Source organism: Peromyscus eremicus, chromosome 4 (assembly GCF_949786415.1).
Source record: "Peromyscus eremicus chromosome 4, PerEre_H2_v1, whole genome shotgun sequence".
Lineage (NCBI taxonomy): Eukaryota > Metazoa > Chordata > Mammalia > Rodentia > Cricetidae > Peromyscus > Peromyscus eremicus.
This window is the reverse complement of record NC_081419.1, coordinates 37,568,925-37,590,580: the sequence shown is the minus strand read 5'-3', so window position 1 is coordinate 37,590,580 and position 21,656 is coordinate 37,568,925. Positions and strand designations below refer to the sequence as shown.

Genomic DNA, 21,656 nt, shown 5'->3' with positions numbered 1-21,656 from the left:
CTCTTTTAACAAAAGTTCAGATTCTCTACCAGATCTGTAAAATGGGACTTTATATTAAAATGTTTTTCAAATCTCTTGCCACTGAAAAACTATCATTACATTATAGTAATGTAATAGTATCATTACATTATACATTGTGTATAAAAGTATTCATCTTATATTCTAAGAAATTTTTCCTATATGCATTAATTTTAAATGTTTTCAGTAATCAAATCTGTCTAGAAAGCTTAACAGCTTAGCATCATTCAAGCACGTTCTTAGCTGTCACATAATGTAAGCGTGGAGGACTGTCTAAAACCAAGCACTCCTAAATGATTTAGCATGGGAGGTCCTGCTCAAGCAACAGTTACTCACCCTAAAGCATTTAACCACAGGCCGAAGCAGTGGCTTTGGGTATTAAATGGCCTGGGTGCCATGCACTTGTTTGGGAATCTGAAAGTGTTGCTTTGAGAGTCACTTGACAATCCTTTATCTGGAGTGCATGGGAACCGTGTGTTTTGTTCTGAGGTTTTAAGAACTGTGTTATAGCAAATAGTCTCCGTAGTATTGAAAACCCTGATGGAGCTAGGGCGGTCCCTTACAATGAACTATACCGCAAGCTTTGCACAGTGTGTGACTGTCCACAGTGAACAGGGCAAACACACTTAGTTTACGCTTGCCACCGAACAATTTCATCTCAGGTTGGGTTTGCTCACCATAGTGATAATGAATTAAGCCTTATTTCTAGAAAGTTTTATTATGCAAAGTAGCTCTGCTAGTCAATGGCTGTCGGATCTTTTCTGTTCTCCTGAATCTTAGGCACCCCAAATGCTAAAAGGAGAAGCTGGACCCAGTCAATTGTTTATAAAATTTCCAAATTCTAAATCTGAAAGTCTACTCCATTCTTTGACATAAGAAATACTATAAGTGGATATCAGCCCTCTGTCAGATGTGGGGCTGGTGAAGAGCTTTTCCCATTCTGTAGGCTGTTGCTTTGCCTTGTTGACTGTATCCTTTGCTCTACAAAAGCTTCTCAGTTTCAAGAAATCCCATTGATTGATTGTTTTTCTCATGTCTGTGCTACTGGTGTTATATTTAGGAAGTGATCTCCTGTGCCAATGCGTTCAAGACTACTTCCTACTTTCTCTTCTATCAGGTTCAGAGTAACTGGATTTATGTTGAGGTCTTTGATCAACTTGGATAGCTGAGGAGCCCCCAACTGGATCAGGCCCTCTGGATAAGTGAGATAGTTGATTAGCTTGAACTGTTTGGGAGGCCCACAGGCAGTGGGACTGGGACCTTTCCTTAGTGCATGAGCTGGATGTTTGGAACCTGGGGCCTATGCAGGGACACTTTGCTCAGCCTGGGTGAAGGGAGGAGGGGACTGGACCTGCCTCGACTGAATCTACCAGGCTGAGCTGAATCCCCAGGGGAGTCCTTGCCCTGGAGGAGATGGGAATGGGGGAAGAGCTGGGGGGAGGGTGGGGAGGGTGGGTGGGAGGAGGGAGGACAGGGGAATCCATGGCTGATATGTAAAATTAAATTAAATTATAAAATAAAATAAAAAAATACTACAAGTGAATCCATTTTTTTTGTAATGCTAAAATTTAATCATCCTTTAGAAGTGTACAATTGTATTGAAGAGCAAGTAGTAATTATGTCAAAAGATTCAAGTATGTATGAATTCTGTATGGTTGGGCCACGCTAGATTTCAAGTTCCTGAAAACAAATTGGCTTTTTTCTTACAACATTGATTTCTAGAGGTCATCCTAGGGTGAGATTTTTATACTCATACTTAAAATTTGGGGCTGGTAGGATGGCTCAACAGGTATGGACACTTGTTGTTCAGCCTGATGACCTAAGTTTGATCCTTGGAACTTACGTGGTGGAAGGAGAAAAACAAGTTATCCTCTGATTTCTGTATGTGTATCATGGTACACACATGCTCACTAATACACACACACACACACACACACACACACACACACACACACATCCATGTATCCATGCACACAAGCAAGTAAATAAATTAATGTAAAAATTAAGAAAACTATGTATAGGTGGCAAGGAACACTGTGTAGTTTGCATGTTTTTCATTGGCAAACCGGAAGACCAGATTATACAAAACCAGGCCCTCGTAAACCAAGGTGGCTGAAAAGCAAATGGAAAGATGCCTTTTGTTTAAGGTCCTGAAGCTTTGAATCTCAAAGCCAAGAAAAATGAATTCCGAACCTAAAGGGGCCAAGCTGTCCACTGAGAGAAAACTAATCTATGAACCAGAGGACTAGTGGGGTCTCCCAGATAGAGACTTAAGACATGCAGTTAGTTGGAAGATGCAGCGAGAGCAATAGATGAGACATGGGAAGCCCGAGCTGAGAGCCTCACGTAGGTTTGTTGAGGAGACTTGCTTATGTGCACATCCGGTACATGTGTTAGACAATGAGAAGAAGTAATTGTCTTTTGGCATGGGATTCTCTTCACTCTTCCTCCATTTTCTCTGGTCTTGCTCCTTGTTGCTTCTGTCACTGAACTTACCCAAAGGGCCTAAAGGACATCTCTGTCATTTCTGCCTGTAAGCTACTGTTTCAGCACATTAAAGGAAATCGAAGGTAATGATTGGGAAAGGGGAGCTACTGTGTGCTTAGAAATTATCATCGTTCTGCTGAGTGACTAGAAGACATCCAGAACTTTTTATTCATGTCCTCACATAGAAATTGTTGAACACTAGTGTATTTTGTGTAAGCGCTGGAGGCATATGTCCTTGCTAAGTTGTATTGCTGTGATCAAGAGCATGACCAAAGACTGGGGAGGAAGAGGTTGGTTTGTCTTGCAGGACTGTAGTCTATCATCTAGGGAACTCAGGGCAGGAACATGGAGACAAGAACTGATGCCATGGAGGAACACTCTTTACTGGTTCACTCCCCATGGCTTGCTCAACTAGCTTTCTTGTACCACCTAGGACCACCTGCCCAGAGGTGACACCACCCACAGTGAGCTGGGCCCTCCCACATCGGTCACTAACCACAATTTCTCAACAGAGGTTCCTCTTCCCAAATGACTCCAGCTTGTGTCAAGTTGACAAAAAAATGAACAAGGATGATATGTATTTATGACTTTCCTTGTTGCTATGATAAACTGTCTCACAAAAGCAGCTCAAGGGTTTGTTTTGGCTCACAGTTTGAGGGGTATAATCCATCACAGAGGGAAGGCATGGTGGTCGAAGCATGAAGCAGGTGTCTGGTCATCTTGTGTCTACAATCAGAAAGCAGACAGAGGTGAATGCTGGCACTCACACTCTGCCCTTTCCTTCTTATTCAGTGTGGGACTTCGGCCCATGGAATGGTGTCACCCACATGTTCCCTCCCGAGTTAAACTTCTCTGGATAAACTTTCTTATAGATATGTGTGTCTCCTAGGTCATTCTAAATTCAACCAAGTTGCCAGTGAAGAGTAACCATTAGAAGCTGTAAGTGGGAATACGATGTAGTACGCATGTCTGTCGAGGGAGATGAACATCAAATTAGTACTTATGCAAATGTGAGGACAGACAGGCATTATCACGGAAGAGAGAGGAACAGGATGAAGAGAAGTGAGAGGCATTCTCTAATTCAGATGGAGAGGTGTGGCTGTGTCATTCAAGCAGGAGGTGGCTTGATACTTACAATGACGGTGGAAATGAGCAGATAGGACGTGGATTTCAGAAGAAGCTTATTGGATAAAATGTGAGTGTGAGCAGAGAGCAGCCTTAGGGCTGAGTGCCGGTGTTATTAAAGCCTTAAAACACAATGTTTGTGGTCAAAGAGCCATGAGAAATTACACACTGGAGTTTATGACCTTAGTCACAAAGCTGGTGGGCAATTTACACGTGATATGTTGGCAGGGTTTTCAAAAAGTCATGGACCTTTGCTATTTTCTCCTCCCTTTAAGATTTAGGTTACTGTAAATAGCAGTAGATGTGACTTAGCTTCCCTTACTGTATGTGGAACAAAAATTTATGAACCAAAGGTGCTGTAACTCAACCCCATTTAATTAACCTGTCTGCTGTGGAGGTGAGTTTTCCTAGAGAGATGTCTGCTCACTTCAGTGCTGCGCAGATGGGTTCTCAGGAAGCAGGTTCTGAGGCAGATTTGGGGGTGCCAGGTGTTTATTAGGACCCACACCTATGAAAGGAAGGGGGAGGAGCCGGGATGGAACAAGTGAAAACTAAGGCAACAGGAAGCTGTGAAGTACCTTTTCCACATGAGAGAGCATCCTGTGTTGGGCCAAGCTTGCTTCATAACCTGCGTTGTTAGTCAGTGGACTGGGGCTGTCTGTCCCCAGAAGGGTGTGCCTTCAGATGAGGCTGTTGTTCTCTGCAGCCAGTTCCAACACTGAGGGAGGTGACAGCAGAGGCTGCCTGCAGACCGAGTTGCCACAGCGGTAAGTCACTCCCGGAAAAGGTTGGGGACCTGGCTGGTACACGTCTACGTTCTCCACACTGTATTACAGTAAAAGTGAAGAGTTCATTCTTCAACGGATGTGTTTCTTTCCAGGAATTCAAGACACACGCCCCTCCCTCACTACCAAGTATTTATCAGTTGGGGCAATTTCATGAAGGAGGACTGGGGGAAAAGAGTAGGGGTGACCAAGAATAAGAATGGCACAGAGGAGGGCCCAGGAAAAAGGGTTAGTCGGTAGAGCGCTTCCACACAAGTACGGGGACCCAGTTAGATCCCTAGTTCTTTAGAAAAGCTTGATCGGGTTGTGTGTTGATCTCAGTACTGGGAAGGCAGAGGCAGGCTAATCAGGGGTTGCCAGGCTCCCATGGGAGACTGTTTTGAAAACCATGGAGGTTGGCTCTTGAGAAATGACACCAGATGTTGACCTCTTGCCATCACTTGCACACATACGTACACGTGCACGCCCATGTGTGCACCCTCGCTGGGTGCACCCACACACACAGATGAGTGGCATAGAAAAATACTCCGGAATATAGAGTTCTGACAGCCACTCCGGGCTTTCACTTTTGAAAGGAATTAAGTCAACACATTCTTAAAAATATTAGAAAATCAGTCTGTGATGTTTAAATGGTCTCTTGTTCTTTGACAGCTACAGAAAACATGAATAAAAGAGATTGGCCATTCATGATGATTCAGAGAAATGACATCCCAGGTATTCTGCCCCCCCCCCACTTCCATCTGTCCTTTTTGATTTACAGTATATTATGCAGTTTTAAAATGATACAAACTGAGAATGCTGATTTCTAAAATTTTAATAAGGAAAATTGGGTTTGCTTACACTGAGTGACTGGCCAGTTCTCTTACATGGGGTCTGCTTTAGTCACAGCTGTGGCCAGGACACCATTGCCTTTTTCTGCTATAATTTCCTGAGGACATTTGGGATTCTCTCAGAGCAGATATCAGTTATTCCTATTGATGCAAACAGGCACTTTTGTTAGAATTATTTGGGTTATTGTGATTTATGCTTTGGCCTCCTTAGTGGACCTCCTCCTGGAATTTATCAAAAAGGTTAATTTAGTCAATTAGTATATTGTATGTCGTTGGGTAGAGAGTACACAAATATTTTACGTAGTTAGAATCTTATTTGAGCTATTACATATTTAGTGTTAATTTAAGAAAAAAACATTTTTCAAGTTTAACTTTTTGAGTTAGAAATTCATTGATGCTTCAGTATCTACATGTGTAGTTTGATAAATAGAGATGTGATGCTTAAATATTTACCATTGATGCTGCACATATTTTTAAAAAATGTCTGAAATGCAAGTAAATTGAGGAGCCTCAGTTTCTAGCCCTGGCAACATTCTATCCAGCTTACCCAGAGTTGTTCTTTCTGTCCCCTTCGGAAGCAGTGCTACATGAGGGCCACAGCAGCCATGTTCTAAGAGGTTCTAGACCCTGAGGATTAAGTACATCACGACTGCTGTAACCATCTTCTATTTGCTTTTAAAAATAGAGAGACGATCTAACCTCAATATTTTTCCCATAAATAAATTTTGATTTTGAATGATGTGACACTATTTCTCTGTCATTTTTCTGTTTTTACAAAAAGCAGATAACCTGGCGCTCCATATGAAAGATGGGATGAGAAACTTCAGGTATAAACCAGCAGACTACCAACAGTTACGTGCCTTAACCAAAGCCAGGAAGTTAGCGTCTGTTTCCGCAGAGCAGAAGGTTAGAGGCTTTTTTTTTTTAAATTAAGTTTGTTAAATTGAATTGTTAGGAGGGATGATGTATTTACATTGAAAATAGAAAAACAAGCGACAGTCCAAATATTTGTTAGAACCCCCGACTACCAATGATAGTGAGCAGCAGCTAATGTCCATTGGATGTCCTGACAGTGATGTGATGTAATTTACACACATTACAAATTCTTAGTAACATTATGAAGTCTGGACTCAGCTTTATTTTTGGAAAGATGGTTATTTCCTTAGCTTTCAATAATTGCCAACTTGGTGAGAAAAGCAAAATATTCTGGCAAGCGACAGCCATGGTTTATTTCCTGATGGGGTTCTCTTTCTCCAACACCGTATACATATGCCCTTGGGGACCAGAGAGGTGGCTCGGTGGGTAAAGGGCCTTGCTGTCAACCTGACAGTCAGAGTTCATCCCCAGGACCCACATGGGGAAAGGAGAACCAGCTCTTTAGAGTGGTCCTCTAACTTCACATGCACGTTGTGGCATGTATGTCCACACACAAAATAAATGTAAACAAAATGCCCTTGGATATTTTCTATTTTAGCATTTTCTTTATTTTTTTCCCTCAAATATGTGTCCAATACTATGAAAGGGGTAACCTTGGCTAAATTCGAAGGGGCCATGTGCAAATGGTCATGCATAGTATTTTAGAGGTTTGAATCTCTGAGGATTACTCAGGCAGTATATTTCTCTTTTGCAAAGAATAGAATTCATTAAAAATAGCATTTTGCGTTATTGTTGCTTGGTTGCATTGAAGAACCTGGTAAAGCAATGCATCAATTTACAAGTTTTCATTTATATTTAAAGTTTTAGGATTTGGATGGTTTTGTGTGGCTTTTATTATTAATATTAATCTTTTAAAAAGGCAGTTCTTCCAAATGCGAAGCGCATGTGACACCTTCATCTAGAGAAATTACAGATCTCCATCCACTATGTCACCACAAACTGAGACAATTACTTAACAAGTGGGGCCTGGTTTTCCTGGCTCAGGTCCACTGTGAACTATTGTCATAGTAAGAAGACATTTCATGTCATTTCACAGAAAGGCCCCAGGACTATCTTCCTGGAAGAACTGTCTGTGGCTTGTGTTCCGAGACTTCACAGAGTTAAAATGTGCAGCTACATACGTACGTGTGTATACACACACATACATATGTACATACATACACATTTAATATGTATTTTATTATCTTCCACTGTAAGAATGACTGTGAAATCCCATATTTATTTATTTCCTCCTAACATTTGACCATGTTATCTTTGTATTATTTCCTATATTATTGAATCACTGCAGATCATAACGTTTAGCTTGCAGACCCGTGTGACTAGCATATTGTACTTCTTTGCCCTCGTGGAAGGCACTGTTTGCTGGGATAAAGATGTGGTCTGTCAAATAAGCCTGGGAATAAAATTATATTAAATACAAGCTGCAATAAAACATACTTCCCATTGTATAGTAACCAGATCTGATCCTAAAGGAATGGTTAGGAAAGTTTTTTTTTTAGGAAACATCACTGGACTTGAGCTCTCAAGGTCAATTAAACATTAACTAAGCACATCTGGGGAGACACCAGTATGTAAAGTGTTTGTCATACACACATGAGAACCTAGTCCTAACCCTCAGAAGCCACCTAAAAGTCAGACATGCCTCCTGCACCTGTGATCTCAGCCCTCTTACTGTGAGATGGGAAGCAAAGAAAAGAGAATTCGTAGCCGATCACAGGCCAGCTAGCCTGCAAAGGCAACACCCGACAAAAGATGCTGTCTCCAAAAAGGTAGAAGGCAAGGGCGGACACTGTGGCTATCCCATGTCCTCTACCCTGCCTGCATGCCTGCGATTGCACATGTGCATGGGGGCATGCATATATTTTACACACACACACACACACACACACACACACACACACACACACACACGGTGGGGGGAGGATTTTAAAAACTAAGCAGTCTCAGGACCCAGGAAGCTGAGGCAGGAAGATTATGGGTTTGAGGCAGCCTGGCTCACATAGTGAAATTCTGTCTCAAAATCAAAAATAAAACAACAATAAAACAGGTGGCAAGCATGAACGAATTGAGAATAGTCAAGCTGTGTGAACTGTGTCTTTAATTCTGTGATGTTGGAAATCCTGCTACCATGAAACCTTCCTACAGAGGCTTGTTCATGTGTTAGAACCCTCTACCACAGAGGATGAATTCCTATATGCTAAAATTAATGAATATTTTTACTGTGTTCATATCCACCAAGTTTCTTTCTGAAGTAAAAATACTACAACATATTCTCCACATCTTTGTCAATATGAGAATATTTATTTATTTATAAATAAAAGAATATTTATTCCTACTTTTATCCATCCATCCATCCATCCATCCATCCATCCATCCATCCATCCACCCACTCATCCATTTGAGATGAATCACAAAATATATTTGAATGTTGGTTAGGTAGCTGATGGTTAACTTCAGTATTTGGCCAAGGCTAATTTCTCTTTAGTGGTTGTTCCCTCTCAGAGGCCACAGACACTCAAGACTTTAATTATTCAAAGCTTTATATTTTTAACATTAAGTACAAGATGAGAAATCTTTCTTCTGTGTCAGCTGCTAGATGTCATGTCAGGCCCCTGGATACGCCTCTCAGCTGCCATATTAAGTAGCATCACTGACCTTTTTGTTCATAGTAGGATGTAATCCCCAAAGAAGTTTTTTGGTTACATTTTTTTTTTTTGTAGAAATAATGGTACCCAAGATTTGTCCTTTTTTAGATTTCTTGAATTACTGGAAATGGCTTGCTCTGTAGTGATCATTCTGTTAAGTTTTTGATTCCATTTTGTAATCCCCACAGACTCATAATACAAGGAAGCGTCCCTTTAAAGCAATAATGTCTTGTTTGTTGTTTTGCATTTTGGTTAGTGAGAATGAACGTGTTTTGAGAACTATTATGTAATTTTCTAACACTTTGATTTTTCTTCATATAATTTACATTTCTATTATATCTGGATTAAGGAAGATGTGTTAGGAATGTATTGTACATGAATTTTGGAACTTTTTTATTCTCATTCAATTTAGAGACTTTACATTGACATTTTGCTTTAATTTACTTTTAAAGATGTGAATAATTTCTAAATAGCACTTCCTTAAAAGACTCAGGGCTTAAATAGAATTAAATAGCTGGGAATTAAATAAAGCTCTTTTATTTTAACATTATAGATGCCAAACAGCCTATACTAACTAGAATTACCAATGTTATCTCTGTTAGTCTTGCTTATATTATTACTTACATTTTTATAAAATATGTACAGGTTCAAAGAGTAATTCTCTCTAATGTCATATAGATAACAATTCACTCAGAATATTTGTATTAATCATGTCTATTTTCCTGTTCATTTTACTACTGTATGTGTTCAGTTTTTACAGGTGAGATTAACAGTCTTAACAGCCATTGTTAATGATCACAGCACTTTACTGAGACGATATTAAATAAACACAGAATGATAGGATGTTGACATGTAGACCCATAAGGAAAAATGGCACTTCAAGCTAGATCTGGACTGCTCAGCTGCAGGATGTTGTTACTGGCATAGGGGTGTATGGTAGATGGGATGCTGTTCTATATAACCCCTGTGTCATTGAGCATGACCAGTTTCTGATGCCAGGTGAGACTCTGAGGTAAGCATCAAGCTTTCCAAAGACTGATCTCTACTCTGAAGCTGCATAGTGGAGCTGGGCTGGAAACTGAGGCCAGTTTGTGCATTACACTGTGTCTCCACTTGTGATTTATTAAGTTTAAAAGCAATCCTCATAATTATTTTGACTTTCTTTGCTTAGGATGGATATATCTTTTTGCTCAATTCCAATATCCTTCCATTAAGTCTTTCTAACCTTATTGAAAATTACACACATGAATACAGTTAGTTTGAATGGTATGCTGAGTCACTATGTGACATCATCCAGCTTCAAACAGGATCAGCTTTGGCCATGGTTTTGTTTATAATCCTACCACACCCTCCCCCATGCTAAACTATCCTGAAGCAAATCAGTGACATCATAATATTACATGTATAAACATTTAGTATGTTACTCTAAAACATTAGAACTTAAAAGCCCTATCATACTACCACTATGTATGAAATGTTAACTTCTCAATAATTTGTTTTATCTAGTTAGTATTATTAAATTTCCTTGATTGCCTCAGAAGATTCTTTCAAAATTTACTCAAGTAGGCATCTGAACACAATCCAGACATTGCAATTCATTTTTGTAAATTTGCTTCATTTTGTTCCCTCCATGCTCTTGTAGTTTTATAATGTGTATGTATTGAAGAAGCCACATTATTGGTCTTATGGTTCCTCACAGTTTGAATTATGCCAACTGGATCATATTGTGTCATTAAACATGTTTTTCTTTTTGTATTTCCTGTACATTGGTAGTTGTATCTAGAGAACTGATCAGATTCAAGTTCAATTTGCTTTGGAAGGAACACTTACTGATGGGACTCTTTGTTCCCCAGACTTTGTCTATTGTAAACAGTGCTGCAGTGAATAATTTTGTACACTTCTGCCAAGATGGTTTTCAGATATATTTCTATAAATGATGTTGCTAGGTCATAGTTAATCAATGAAAACATCTTATGGATAGCCATATTCTCTTCTGTGGGGCTTGTATCATTTTCTATTCTCATCAGAATTTAAGAGGGAGCGTGTTTCACAAGAGCCTCGTGGACTGCTTTGTTAAATATCTGAGTCACTGCCAGCCTGACAGATGAGGAATTGCATCTTAGGGTAGTTTTTTCCTTTGTGTTATGTTGACAGTTCTTTATTGCTAGAGCTCAAGGCACATCCCAGTGCATTTTGTCAAATGTACAAGCACGTGCACTGTAGCTTCAGCTGTACTCTGCTTGCAGATGTTTATTTCTGAACTTGAACTCTCTGACCTAAAGGTCTTTTGTAGTATTTCAAAAGGATTAGTTGGGGTTTCATATCTTAGATAATCATAATAAGTCATATGCCGTAGACTTTTGTTTTCTGATCTTTTAATGAATTCATTATTTTTGATATTTTTTCCCTCAAAGTATTTTTTAAATCATCAGCATTCTGCCTTAGTTATCACTCACCTTAAAATGATTTTTTCCACGGCTTCTTGCCCAGGAAACTGAATGAAAATCACCTGGCAATTTCTGCTGATGAAGATATAACTTTAAATCTTTGAGCTCTTTTATAGGCTTTGTTTTTCTTCATTTGTGGCCTGAGGATAAAAGTGGAGTCAATGGCTGAATTTCCAAAAGAACAAAACAAAAAACAAAAATTAAGATGTTGTACAAAGTATTGAAAGTGTCTAGTCAAAAATAGCAGCATGATTTTTGGCTTTTATAGTCTATTTAATTGGTCTTTCCCGGGGCCCAAAGGCAACAACATTGATTTTTTTTCCCCTTAAGCTATAAAAGATATGTTCACATCCTCCACCAATGTGTTTTAATTTTTTGTACAACATGGAGCAAATATGTCAAAGGAATCTAATTTTAAAACTGTGTCTGTTGCAAGAAACTTTAGAGACTGTAGTTGCTACAAATTTGAAGTAAGTTTTCGACATTCTTAACTCAAGTGCTACCATGTCAGAACGTAGAAATACCCATTCTTTCAGTTTTTCAATAGGTAGAAACTGTATGTTTTTACCATTGTCTCCTACCCAATTTTCCTTAAACTTCATAGTTATAACGTTCTCAAAACCTTCTGTGGAAAAGGTTTGACTTCATCTTTTTAAAGTCATTCTTTGGATTAATTTGTTTGCTCGTGTCCCTAATTTTGAATCAGAAACCAGAACAGCACAAAGAGAAACTCAAGGTTAAAGTAATCAGTGAACAGCAGCTGAAAATAGCGTGCATTATGAAGATCCCTTTTTGGAACTTGTCTTCTTCAGTTTTTATATCTTCATTATTGATATTTTACAGCTATTAAAGTACTGAAGTAGTTTAGTAGAGAAGTTATGAAATATGTATATTTTGTCAAGTTTCTGATTTGTACTTTCCGTTTTAAAGGTTTATTTGATTTATTTTGTAATTGTGTGTATATGTGTGTCCTTGTGGGTTTGTGCATGTGAGTACAGTGCCCGCAGAGGCCAGAAGAGGTTGTCAGATCCCCTGGAGCTGGAGTTACAGGAGGTTGTGCGGCACCATGTAGGTGCTGGGAATCGAACCTAAGTCCTCTGCAAGAGCAGCCAGTGCTCTCAACTATGGAGCCATCTCTCTAGCTTTGATTTGTACATTCATACATATCTAAAAGTGTTAACATGAAATACAAAGTCCAGAGTACACATGGCTTTAAGCAGAGTCTAACCAAGAATCAGACACTGCTTGGGGGCTGGAGTCAAGCAGCATTCAGTGTTGGATGAGGGCTATGTAGATGGTAGAGGCAGAGGACTGGGAGGCCCCATAGAGGTGAACAACCGCTGAAGTCACTGCCACCCTCAGGTCAGAGGGCTGGAACAAAGAAGCAGGGTGGTACCGCATCCCACGGCAGGAAACCTCAGAGCTGTTTGGAACCATGTCCAGGGAAAATTGAGTGCACTATAGAGCCCGAGAACCTTCTGAAAAGAGAGGGGTGGGTAATGCTTTAGGAGGGGCGTGATGTGTTGGCCATGTCTTGTCTCCCTCCCTCCAAACTTCCATAGCTGGCATCTTCTTTTGTCTGAACCCATCTAGAAGCCAGCTGAAAGGGGCATTTGAGAAAGAGGCTGCTTTATGCCTGGGCAGAGACCAGGGAGATGGCGACAGACCCAAGCCTGACAGAAGTTGGCTGCGAAGTCCCCAAAGCATTTGTATGTGGCATGTTAAAAGGCCATGGAACTCCCGGCACACTACATTTAGCTGAAAAATTAAGTTTCTGTCTTCCATAGTTTTTCAGTATTTCTCTGTTAAGTACTTTATAATAACTATTTGCCTAAGTCTGAAAAGTTTATTTATAAAGCTGTGAAGTTGAATGATTGCAGTTGCATACTCCAGGTCCTATTCTTGAGTACTGAAGCTGGGACTAAAGCCAGGTCCCCTAACAGTGGATTTAATGAACCTTTCCCATCTTACAGTGAGGGTTCACATGAAAGCCAATCCAACACCAAGGGCCTACGCCTGTGAGATTTACAAACGTTACGGTTTTGACCAAATCCTCTGGCCTTTGGGCATCCTCATGTTTAAAATGGGAATAATGCTACCCAAATACCTTGTAGGGAATGTGTGTCCAAAATGGGGACAAATGTATGGAAACTCCTGAAGTCTTCCTTGGGAAGGAAGTGGGGTAATAATAATAATAATAATAATAATAATAATAATAATAATAAAACAGCCTGGCACTGCTGGGGAGCAGTGTAGCTAAAGTTTTCCTGCCTGGCCCACAGTCAGGACAAATCTCTCTCACCTGCCAGTCCTACAGCCGCTCAGACCTGACCAAGTAAGCACAGAGACTTATATTGCTTACAAACTGTATGGCCGTGGCAGACTTCTTGCTAAATTTTCTTATAGCTTAAATTAATCCATTTCTATAAATCTATACCTTGCCACGTGGCTCGTGGCTTACCGGCATCTTCACATGCTGTTTGTCATCGTGGCTGGCAGTGTCTCTGACTCAGCCTTCCACTTCCCAGCTTTATTCTCCTCCTTGTCCCGCCTACACTTCCTCCTGCCTCACTACTGGCCAATCAGTGTTTTATTGACCAATCAGAGCAACACATTTGCCATACAGAACATCCCACAGCAGAGCAGGTTCAGCAGTCAAGACACTCATTGCTATTCCAGGGGACCTGGGTTTGGTTTCCAGGATCCACATGGTGACTAACAACCATCAATCAGTAGCTCCAGTCTAGGGGATCTGACACCCTCTTCTGGCCTCTGTGCATACATGTAGTACATAGACATAAATGCAGGCAAAACACCCATTCACATAAAGTAACAGTAAGTAAATATTTTTTAAAAAATAAGCAAAAAAAATAAACAACAACAACAAAACAATAAAAATATACTAAAAACCACAACAACTTCACTTTTTTTTTACATACCTTAAAAAAGGTTCTCAAATTGTACGTATCCCAAGCCATGTTATGTTTCTTTTTATTGCTATTTTGTTTTTTGAGACAGCCTCAAACTCTGTTTAGCTAAGGCTAGCCTTAAATTCATGATTCTCCTGCCTCATGGCCCGAGTGCTGGGATTATTGGCGTGCCCCACGGTGCACAGCTCTCTTCTCCCTAATATTTAATCCAGTACTTATTTTAGGTGGATTGTGTGTTAGAGGTTGTACGAGTGATGATTGCAAAAACCAGGAAATCTTTCTTTGTGGCAATACATTTCTAAAACATACTGTCTTTAGTAATTCTTCGAGAAGTTCATGTGTGTATTTGGAGCGTATTCACCACTTTACTCCTCCCCCCAACTCTTCCCCCGGATCTGGGAAAATTATTTTGTTTAAACGTTCAAACATTGCTGCTCTTTTGTTCCCTCTCTAAATGCAGATCAGAAAAGCCGTGGAGACTTCCAAGGCAGCGAAAGAACAAATGCTGATCAAGCAGCACAAACAAGTGTGGTGGCGGGAACAGGAGCGGCTGAACGGACTCAGGTGAGGCTGGGTCCCCCCCGTCAGTGGGGATGTGTGGGGGCTCCTGGGCGTTCCTGTGATCCATTTACATCTATAACGGCCCGTGTTAGTTAAACCACACGATCAAAGTTTAGAGTCATTTGAATTGGAGTGACATTTTCTTAGCTTGGTCTGGAAGGCAGGGAGAGTGTTGATAGGTGTTTGCCCCCTGATGGGGTAAAGAAAGGACAGTCACCTCTACTCACCTCTCTCTCTCCCCATCCCTGGCCTGGCTGTGTGTGTGTGCACATATCACATGCCCACCTTTGGCTTACATGCTTCTTTATAAAGCAGGGGCTCCTCGGGGCAAACATCATGGTCATCTTTTCATAGTGGGTACACAGAAGAGGATTAATAAATGCTCTCAATACGAAGGAACTGAGGAGTTCAGGCGCTCCGTGTTGGCTCAGTGTCCCACCATGACTCACTCAGTTTTGATTTAGATCCTGTTACTATTTGTAGCAGTGAAAGATGAATTAAGAGAAAATAATAATTGGATATTTGATCTTAATTATAAGCTCTGCAAAAAATAATTTTCTTTTCAAAAGTAAAGGCCAAAAGAGAAAGCAGATGTCTTTCTCCCCATTTAAGACTTACCCATTTGCTCTGACAATGTAGTATTTATAAACTGTGCTTTTAAAAATGTTGTTACATGTGCTCATTCTTAGGAAGACAGAACATTATTGTGATCTTGGTCTAAGTCAGGTTTCCAAATTTCATTCCCTTTGCTTCTGACTTGTGTGCTTTCACGTCACTAAGAGCTTGGTACTCTGTGCAGTGATCTCTGTACGAGAAGTGCAAGGTGCATGATTTACGCGGGGTTTAGATTATGACAACTTAAAACAGGGAAATAAAATGTTGTAAACTCCACAATATACTTCAGCTATAAAAACCAAATCAGATACACCAAGCCCTTCAAATGTCACCTCTAATAGAGAAAAAAATATTCAAGGCCATCGGAAAAACATTTCTGAAAATTTGCATAACTTGAAATACAATAAAGTGGAAAGCCACTTGTTAGCTTTAATCATGGTGGTCCTTATGCAAGCACACATGAAGGAAGGCACTGGGAAGGATTTCCTTTTTCTCTTTCATTTTGTAAATCTTGGCCATTCTACATCCTCCCTAATGTGTGGACTGAGTTGATCTTGAGCCAGATAGATGAATCATATGCATAGCATTATGGGAATTCATTCTGTTGGCTGAGTTGGAAGGACAGAGATGTTGGAGGCAAGGAACTCTCCAATGAGGATGAACCCACCATCTGCAAACTTATAAGGACTAAACACTGAACACAAATAAGAATGCTAACATCATTTTCCGTGTTCTTAGGAAACTTCTCTAATGGTAGGAAGTGTCTAGATGTATGGGGGATGTAGGGACCTTGAACAAATTAGTAGTCTTAAGTGCTGTATTTGTCTACCTCAGAAAATCTGCCTCATATGCTGGATGGCACCTGTAATCTCAGCACTCAGGATGCTGAGGCAGGAGGATTGCCACAACTTCAAGGCCAGTCTGGGATAAATAGCAAGTTCCAGGTTAACCTGGACTATAAAGTAAGACCCTGTCACAAAAAAATTAAAAATACACACACACACACACACACACACACACACACACACACACACATCTATACTCCCTTAATAAGGAAAAGATTCTTCTGCTTTACCCAAAGACCTCATTTAAGGACCTCAGACCTGCAGAAGGTGTGGGGTACAAAGGTGTTTAACCTCTCCTTGGTAACTGAGTATGTACCAGACAACAAAGTTAATAGTTACTGTGCTTAGCCTCAGTCTGGAAAACAGCCATACCAAGTAGGTCTCATTGCTCCCCTGCTGCCGCTCAGACTCCTGGCTGGGTTTAGAGGGTTAAAGTGTCTGCAAAAGGTAAACAAGGTAGCATGTGGGAAGCTGGCACTGAAATTGCTATTTGTTTCCTGTGTTCCATCGTCTTGGAGCTGACAGGCTTTTTTTTCCCCCAAAAGATTCCGTTCACATCAAAGTAGCTCTCCTTCTCCAGCCTTGCTAGTCCAAACCAAGGGAGGATGGACTGGGAGATAGTGCAGTTGGTAAAGAGCTTGGGAGGGAGGCACAAGGACCCACGTTCGGTCTCTAGTACCCACACGATAAAAAGCCTGGCATCATGGCCTGTACATGTTCTAATGAGGTAGGGACGGGTGGATCCTTGGAGCTGTTTAGCCAGCAAGTCCAGCTGAGTTGGCAAGCGCCAGGTTGACTGAGAAACTCTATCTCAAAAACTAGGGTGGAGGGCTGGAGAATTGACTGAGCTGTTGAGAGCACTTGTTGCTCTTGTTGAGGACCCAGGTTCGAATCCCAGAACCCACAGAGCATCTGGCAACTGTCTGTAACTACAGGCCCAGGGAATCTGAAGCCTTCTTCTTATCTTTAATGGCACCAGACATGTATGAGGTGCACCTACATACCTGTAATCAGGGTGCACCTCATACATGTAGGCAGAGTGCACATATATACGTGTAAGCAGAACACTCAAGCACATAAAATAAATAAATAAATCTTTAAAAATTAAGAACAATAGGGTGGAGAGTGATTGAAGAAGTCACCTGACGTCAACCTCTGACCTCTGGTCTCTACTGTGCACATGTACACACACACACAGACACAAGTTAGGACCTTGAAATCTGTACTCAGAGAACTAGTTAAGACTTCCAAATACTAAATTTGTTTAATATTTAAAGTTGTAAATTTTTATATGAAATTTAGCAGGTTTACTCAGATCCTGTTCCCTGTGGACTCCACTCCAATGTTCCCAGGAGCACGTGCTGTCCTTTTCCTTCTGTGACACAGAGTGAGCTTCGGTGTGATCATTTGTAGACAGTATACTACTGTCTGCAGAGCAACCGGGTTAGCCTGGTGAAGGGTGCACTCGAGTCTAGTGCACACCTCATCCTTGCCTGAGAGGCCAAAGTTCTGGGTGGAGGCTCGGTTCCCTCAGATCACCGAAGGAGCACCCAGCCTCACTTTTCAAGCAGTATAAGGGCTCCTATGGTTTCCTCAGCCTCCCTCCCTGCAAACAGAAAGAGTGGTTTTGTGAGTGCTAGCTACCTTTATGAGTAAACAACTCTGCTCTAAAGTGAATTCTGCTTTGTCTTCATGAAAATGCACCCACTCCACCCCACCTCCACTCCCCCAAAAGACAAAAATGCCAGAGGCGGTGGTGGCCCCCACCTTTAATCCCAGCACTTGGGAGGCAGAGACAGGAGGATCTCTGTGAGTTTCAGGCCAGCCTGGGCTACAGAGTGAGTTCAAGGACAGCCAAGACTACACAAAGCAGCAACCCTGTCTCAAACAACAACAACAACAACAACAACAACAAAAAGGAAAAGAAAATGCACCCCCCACACGTAACAGTTGCAGATACGCTTTTAGAAACAGGCTGGAGAACAGCTCAGTTGGTAGAGTGCTTGGCTAAATGCACAAGTGGCTGAGTTTGATCCCCAGAAACCAGGTTTAAAGAAAAGCTCAGAGTACAGCATGCACTTATGATCCCGGTGCTGCAGAGGGTGGACTCACTGGCCAGCCAGTCTAGCCCACTGGGTGACCTCCAAACCTGTGAGAGACACTGCCTCCAAATGGCAGACAATGACGAAGGAAAGACACTTAAGGTTGACCTCTGACCTCTTTGCACATACACCCAAACACATGAACATATGTACTCACATTCACACACATATGTACATCCTCTCCCATTTCTGGAAAAAACTACTTGCTAGGAAGTAGAGAAGTATCATTTACAGTAGCCTCTCACCTTTATTCACATACATGAATTAGCTTGAAAGGTTATGGCACATATATGTGTGCACACTATCCAATATTACAATATGAATTATGAAAACCATTTGGAAATAGTGTAAAATATCAGTGATAAGCAAAATAACCCCACAAAACTATAGCATGAATTGTTAAATATGCTTTTATTCCAATTATATAAATTGCAGGTAGCTCAAGACAGAAACCTGTTTGCAAAAATGAAAATAAGAAGCATATTAAAGTATTATAATTGCTACTATTTTCTCATGCCATTTTAATATTAAAGTATTCATCAACAATAAATCTCTGATTTAGTTATGTAAACAAGGGGTAGAAAAATTGTATTGAATGCCCACCTAGAGGTGAGTGTGGTTTTACTCCAGAAATGACCATGTCTTTAAAAATTTAGTAAAAGATTATAAGGATGTATTGATCATTACTGGATTTGTTCCCATTTGCCTGACCCAGACTCCCATCATCTGTGACCTTTAAGTGGCCTCCTTGCAGGTCCAGGCTGAACCCTCTCCCCCTCCTCAGGGGCTTTTGCTACTACTCCCCCCTCATCTCCGACTGCTGCCTCAGGAATCTTTCTGAGCTGAAGCCTGAGCAGGTGGGGTGGCTTCTTGGTGCCCTGGGGTGCTTAGACCTGTAGGGGCCACTGCCCAGGCTCCTGCTATTGTTTCTGCCCATGTTAGGAACATGGCTCGAATAAATGAGCAGATGAACAAAACCACATTTGATGGGCTGCTCCTACCCCACTCACATTGAAGCCTACATGAATGGTGATGACTATAAAGAAATTGATTGAGATCATGTCTGTTTCAGATGTAAATTGGAGTCTGAAATAAAATCCTGTCTCAGTGAGGAGAGCATTGGAAATGAGTGTTTTTGTGAGCTTATGAATTTTGGTGAGTTTTTTTTTTTTCTTTTGAACCTATATACAAAGGGGAATTTTGTTTGGAACTACGAAAGCTGGCCACTCTGTACATGTTCTTTCCGTAATAACACCTGTCTGATTTTTTTCTAAACAAATATGAAAAGTCTATAAACTAGCAATCTGTTCTTTACTTAAAACAATAATGTGTCTCCTTGATTCAATGTCACTTCACACAGAGCAGGAGCTGTCAGAACAATGGTGCACATATCTTAAAGCTGTGATCGACCCTGTTCATCAGCTGAGAGCAGACCTGTGGAGACAGCGCCACACTTCCCAGCATGCACCCTGCCGTAAAGGGTCCAATTCAGCAGTGGTTCTGGAAGAGGTCAGTATGTTGCCTCTTAAAAACATAACGTGGCTGGGCGGTGGTGGTGCACGCCTTTAATCCCAGCACTGGGGAGGCAGAGGCAGGCGGATCTCTGTGAGTTCAAGGCCAGTCTGGGCTACAGAGTGAGTTCCAGGAAAGGCGCAAAGCTACACAGAGAAATCCTGTCTCGGAAAACAAACAAACAAACAAAAACCCAAAAAACAACAACAACAAAATAATGTGGATCTCTGTAAGTTTGAGACCAGCCTGCACTGTCTTGAAAACAAACAAACAGAAAACATAATGTAGTATTTCATTTCTTTTGTCCCAAATAGAACAATTGAAGCAAATACCTGCCTTATGTGTTCAAGTAGAGGGCTCCTCGCCATCTTAAACATGTGCTTGGACATGTGTACTTACCCACATTTTAACTCATCCTCATGCCTTCATCCTTGCCCCTCCTCCCAGCCCATTTTGAGATCCTGTCCCAGTACAGGGAGATGAAATTGTCTCACTACTGACATTCCCCATGGGCTCTTCCTCCTCCTTAGACCCACCTGCAACCCCCTCCACAGAATCTCCTTCCTTTTTCGGTCATGTGTCTTACATGACATGGTCCCATCCCATATGAGTTTGGTCCCACAGAGGCTGACCTTTGTTTTGTGCCCTTCACATACCAAACCTGCTTCTATCTCAGAGCCCTGAGGCGAGCCGTTTTCTCTGTCAGGCTCTGCCACCTTCTGTCCCTCAGTTCTTTGTCGGCCAAATAAGTCTCAGTTGTTCCTAACCACCACTCTGGGTTCACACCTCTTTCCTTCTCTGCCTGTCTCTTTTTTTGTTTGTTTGGTTTGGTTTTTCGAGACAGGGTTTCTCCGTGTAGTTTTGGTGCCTGTCCTGGAACTCGCTCTGTAGCTCAGGCTGACCTTGAACTCATAGAGATCCACTTGCTCCTGCCTCCTGAGCGCTGGGGTTAAAGGCATGCGCCACCATCCCCTGGCTCTGCACGCCTCTTTGTGTGCCTTTGCTTGCTAGTGTGTTGTGCTAGATGTGGGGTCTGAACTTCCATCTCTGCTTGTCAGCTACTATAATATTACTCTGCTTTCACAGATAATAAAAAGCTTTAGCTGTGCCTAGCTGTAGACTATTAGCAAGGATTGTGGAGAGCTAAGGTGTGATTGAAGTTTTCCCATCAACAGTTCCAAATGTAGAACAGGGCGGCTGTAACTATTACGTGGTGCGCCCAATTTTGGTGATAGGTCTGGAATCCTCACTGAGACTTGCTTGTTTGATGAGCCTTGGCTGGCTGGCAGCCCTCTTCTTCACAGATCTTCAAAAGGTTTTTTCCCTCCTCTAATTTTTCACCACCTACTGGCTTCTGAGACTGTGTCTTTCAATAGAAATAACCTTGAGTGAATTGGGGTAATTTACACACTTCCTGTCTATGTGCTACATCCTCTAGGTTGACTCTGTCAAGAAACAATCCAAGGCTGTCTTTGAAAGACTTGATCAGGAGCGACAGGAAATAGAAAAAGACCTTTCAGACTGGAGTGTGAAGGTAAGTGTGATGCAACTCGCAACTGACTCTTTCAATCCATTTTTTATTTTTATTAAATACAGTTCCTTTCAGTTACTAGATTATTCTTCAGAAGAAAAGGCTAACCTGCTCAGTGAAGAGCCCATGGAGTTGGAGACTTTGGAGTGCCCATACCCTGATCTGAAATCGTCCATCCTTACTGAGTTCTGGAACTTTACAGAGAAATATCAAAAGAAACTTAAAGACTTTGATCTGCAATTAGAAGACATACGCAGGTGACCAATATAACTCCTCAACTCCTGAAT

The 21,656-nt window shown here is 41.2% G+C and overlaps 1 protein-coding gene across 4 annotated transcripts in view; it reads left to right on the top strand.

Moving 5' to 3' along the window:
* The window catches only part of Ccdc148 (coiled-coil domain containing 148), a 277,459-nt gene that overhangs the window by 84,548 nt on the left and 171,255 nt on the right, over window positions 1–21,656 (top strand). For 2 of the 4 annotated variants that reach the window (XM_059260487.1, XM_059260489.1), the window contains 7 exons: window positions 5,067–5,129; window positions 6,030–6,151; window positions 14,664–14,767; window positions 19,399–19,481; window positions 19,687–19,835; window positions 21,277–21,372; window positions 21,445–21,626. In XM_059260487.1, coding sequence (XP_059116470.1) covers window positions 5,067–5,129; window positions 6,030–6,151; window positions 14,664–14,767; window positions 19,399–19,481; window positions 19,687–19,835; window positions 21,277–21,372; window positions 21,445–21,626 — 799 coding nt within the window. Of the gene's footprint in view, window positions 1–5,066; window positions 5,130–6,026; window positions 6,152–14,663; window positions 14,768–19,398; window positions 19,482–19,686; window positions 19,836–21,276; window positions 21,373–21,444; window positions 21,627–21,656 lie in introns of all 4 variants that reach the window. The other 2 variants (XM_059260486.1, XM_059260488.1) reach the window with 1 other exon arrangement.